Source organism: Mastomys coucha, unplaced genomic scaffold (assembly GCF_008632895.1).
Source record: "Mastomys coucha isolate ucsf_1 unplaced genomic scaffold, UCSF_Mcou_1 pScaffold5, whole genome shotgun sequence".
NCBI classification, from domain to species: Eukaryota; Metazoa; Chordata; class Mammalia; order Rodentia; family Muridae; genus Mastomys; species Mastomys coucha.
The window spans coordinates 82,430,227-82,432,340 of record NW_022196911.1 but is presented as its reverse complement, the minus strand read 5'-3'; the positions used below and the strand labels follow the sequence as shown (position 1 = coordinate 82,432,340).

General features: G+C 36.8%; 1 protein-coding gene across 1 annotated transcript in view; it reads left to right on the top strand.

The window, feature by feature from the left end:
- Vmp1 (vacuole membrane protein 1) overlaps nt 1-2,114 on the top strand; it is a 94,484-nt gene that overhangs the window by 41,307 nt on the left and 51,063 nt on the right. The window contains exon 6 of the mRNA XM_031355016.1: nt 631-798. Coding sequence (XP_031210876.1) covers nt 631-798 — 168 coding nt within the window. The remainder of the gene's footprint in view (nt 1-630; nt 799-2,114) is intronic.

The window sequence follows — 2,114 nt, the reverse complement described above, 5'->3', positions numbered from 1 at the left end:
AAAAAAAAAAAAAAAAAAAAAAAAAAAATTGTAATATTGCAAAATATCACAAAAGTTGCTATAAGAAAAAAATGTTTAAGCCGGGCGGTGGTGGCGCACGCCTTTAATCCCAGCACTTGGGAGGCAGAGGCAGGTGGATTTCTGAGTTCGAGGCCAGCCTGGTCTACAGAGTGAGTTCCAGGACAGCCAGGACTATACAGAGAAATCCTGTCTCGAAAAACCAAAAAAAAAAAAAAAAAGAAAAAATGTTTAAAAGTAAAATACATTGATAAGTGGTTATACGGTCTCATCTTTTTTTAGTAATTCAGCGGAAAAGGTAAGTGATAATCTCAAATTACACCTAAAAAAAAGTTTTATTACAGGGGTAACATTCTGACACATACTTCTGAATACACAATATGAAGATCAAGCAAAAAATTAGATAGATTGCCTAAAGCAGTCCTGGGAAAGATTGTTTTATCAGATTGCTAACTGCATCTTAAAATGTGCGTTCGTGTTGCATCTTGTTCTCTGAAAGCAGCACTTTGTATAGTTTATTACATTAGTAATTAGTGTGGTGTTGAGATGAAGTGATCAAAGTCCTTTTGCGTTGCAATTTCTCATTAGAGGTTTCTTCCATTTGTTTTCTAGGGCCCACATATAGCTTCAGTTACATTAGCTGCTTATGAATGCAATTCGGTTAATTTCCCTGAGCCACCCTATCCTGATCAGATTATCTGCCCAAATGAAGAAGGCACTGAAGGAGCCATTTCTTTGTGGAGTATCATCTCAAAAGTTAGAATTGAAGCCTGCATGTGGGTAAGATCTGCATTTTCATATTTGCCTAAAACTAACATTGCCATCTTGATACTGTGTCAAACCTTCTACAATTGTTCCACAAAGGCCTACCCAGTAAAGATTTGGGAAGCTACTTGCTGCAAACTTCTAAGTCAAAAGACTCATTTATTAAGTAGTTACAGAGCTGGACATGGTGGCATAGTGATCTCAGTACTTTAGAAGCTGAGACAGAAGGATTGTGATTTCCCAAGAGCCAGACTAGACTCTGCTTGAACAACAACATTTAAGAAAAAGAAACGTAGTCATGTATTTTACTATAGATTAAACAGTGTATGTTCTTAGAAAATGTATTTTGTTTTCAGCATTGTTGGTGAATAGGTCTACCCTTTCTCTGTGTAACCTAAGCTTCCATGTTGTTGATTTCAGACTGTGGTTGTATAGTGATCGTGTCTTTAGTTGTCCTAGTCATTATCCTGGTATTTTACTTAATTTTCTTTAGGAACTATTTTTTTAGGGCAGCATTTCAGTGGCAGATGTATTGTATTTTAATTAGATTTTTGTTTTTATTTAAATTCACTTACAATTACAATTACATTTGTTTAGCTCTTTAGTTCATAAAGTTTATATTCCCTTAAGTTTTCTTTTCCTGGCAGTTTCTTAGAAAATAAAAGCACATGAAAGAGCACATACAAATCTTCTGTCAGGGGCTCATGAGATGGTTCACTGAGTAAACCTGCCTGGCCTCCCATCTCAAGTTTAGTTCCTGGAACCCACATGGTAGGAGATAAGCACTCATATGTTGTACTCTGACCCCCACAGCAGGGAATACATAGGCACAGACATACATGAAAGCATACATAGACATGGGCTATAGACATGACCACATACAAATAAGTAAATAACTTTTTAAAAATTCTTAATTCTGCCTTTAGTCCGAGCACCCAACAGCCAGAGGCAGGTGGATCTCTGAGTTCAAGGACAGCCAGGGCTATACAGGGAAACCCTGTCTCAAAAAACAAGCAAAATAAATAAAATAAAAATATTCTTAACTCATTAAAGTAGCAGTTGGTACCATAACTTAGAAGAAGCAGGGTTTTTTTAAAGATTGGGCTATCTGTGTGTTTATGTGTATGAATATTTTTCCTGCTTATATGATGCATATAACTTATGTACCTGGCACCTGTGGAGTGCAAAAGACAGTGTCAGACCCCAAAACTGAAATTGGGACCCACCATCTAGGTTCTGGGAATTGAGCCCAGATCCTCTGGAAGAGAAGTATGTGCTCTTAACCACTAATCCTTTTCTCCAGCTGTGGAAGAGACAGTTTTTAAAGTTAT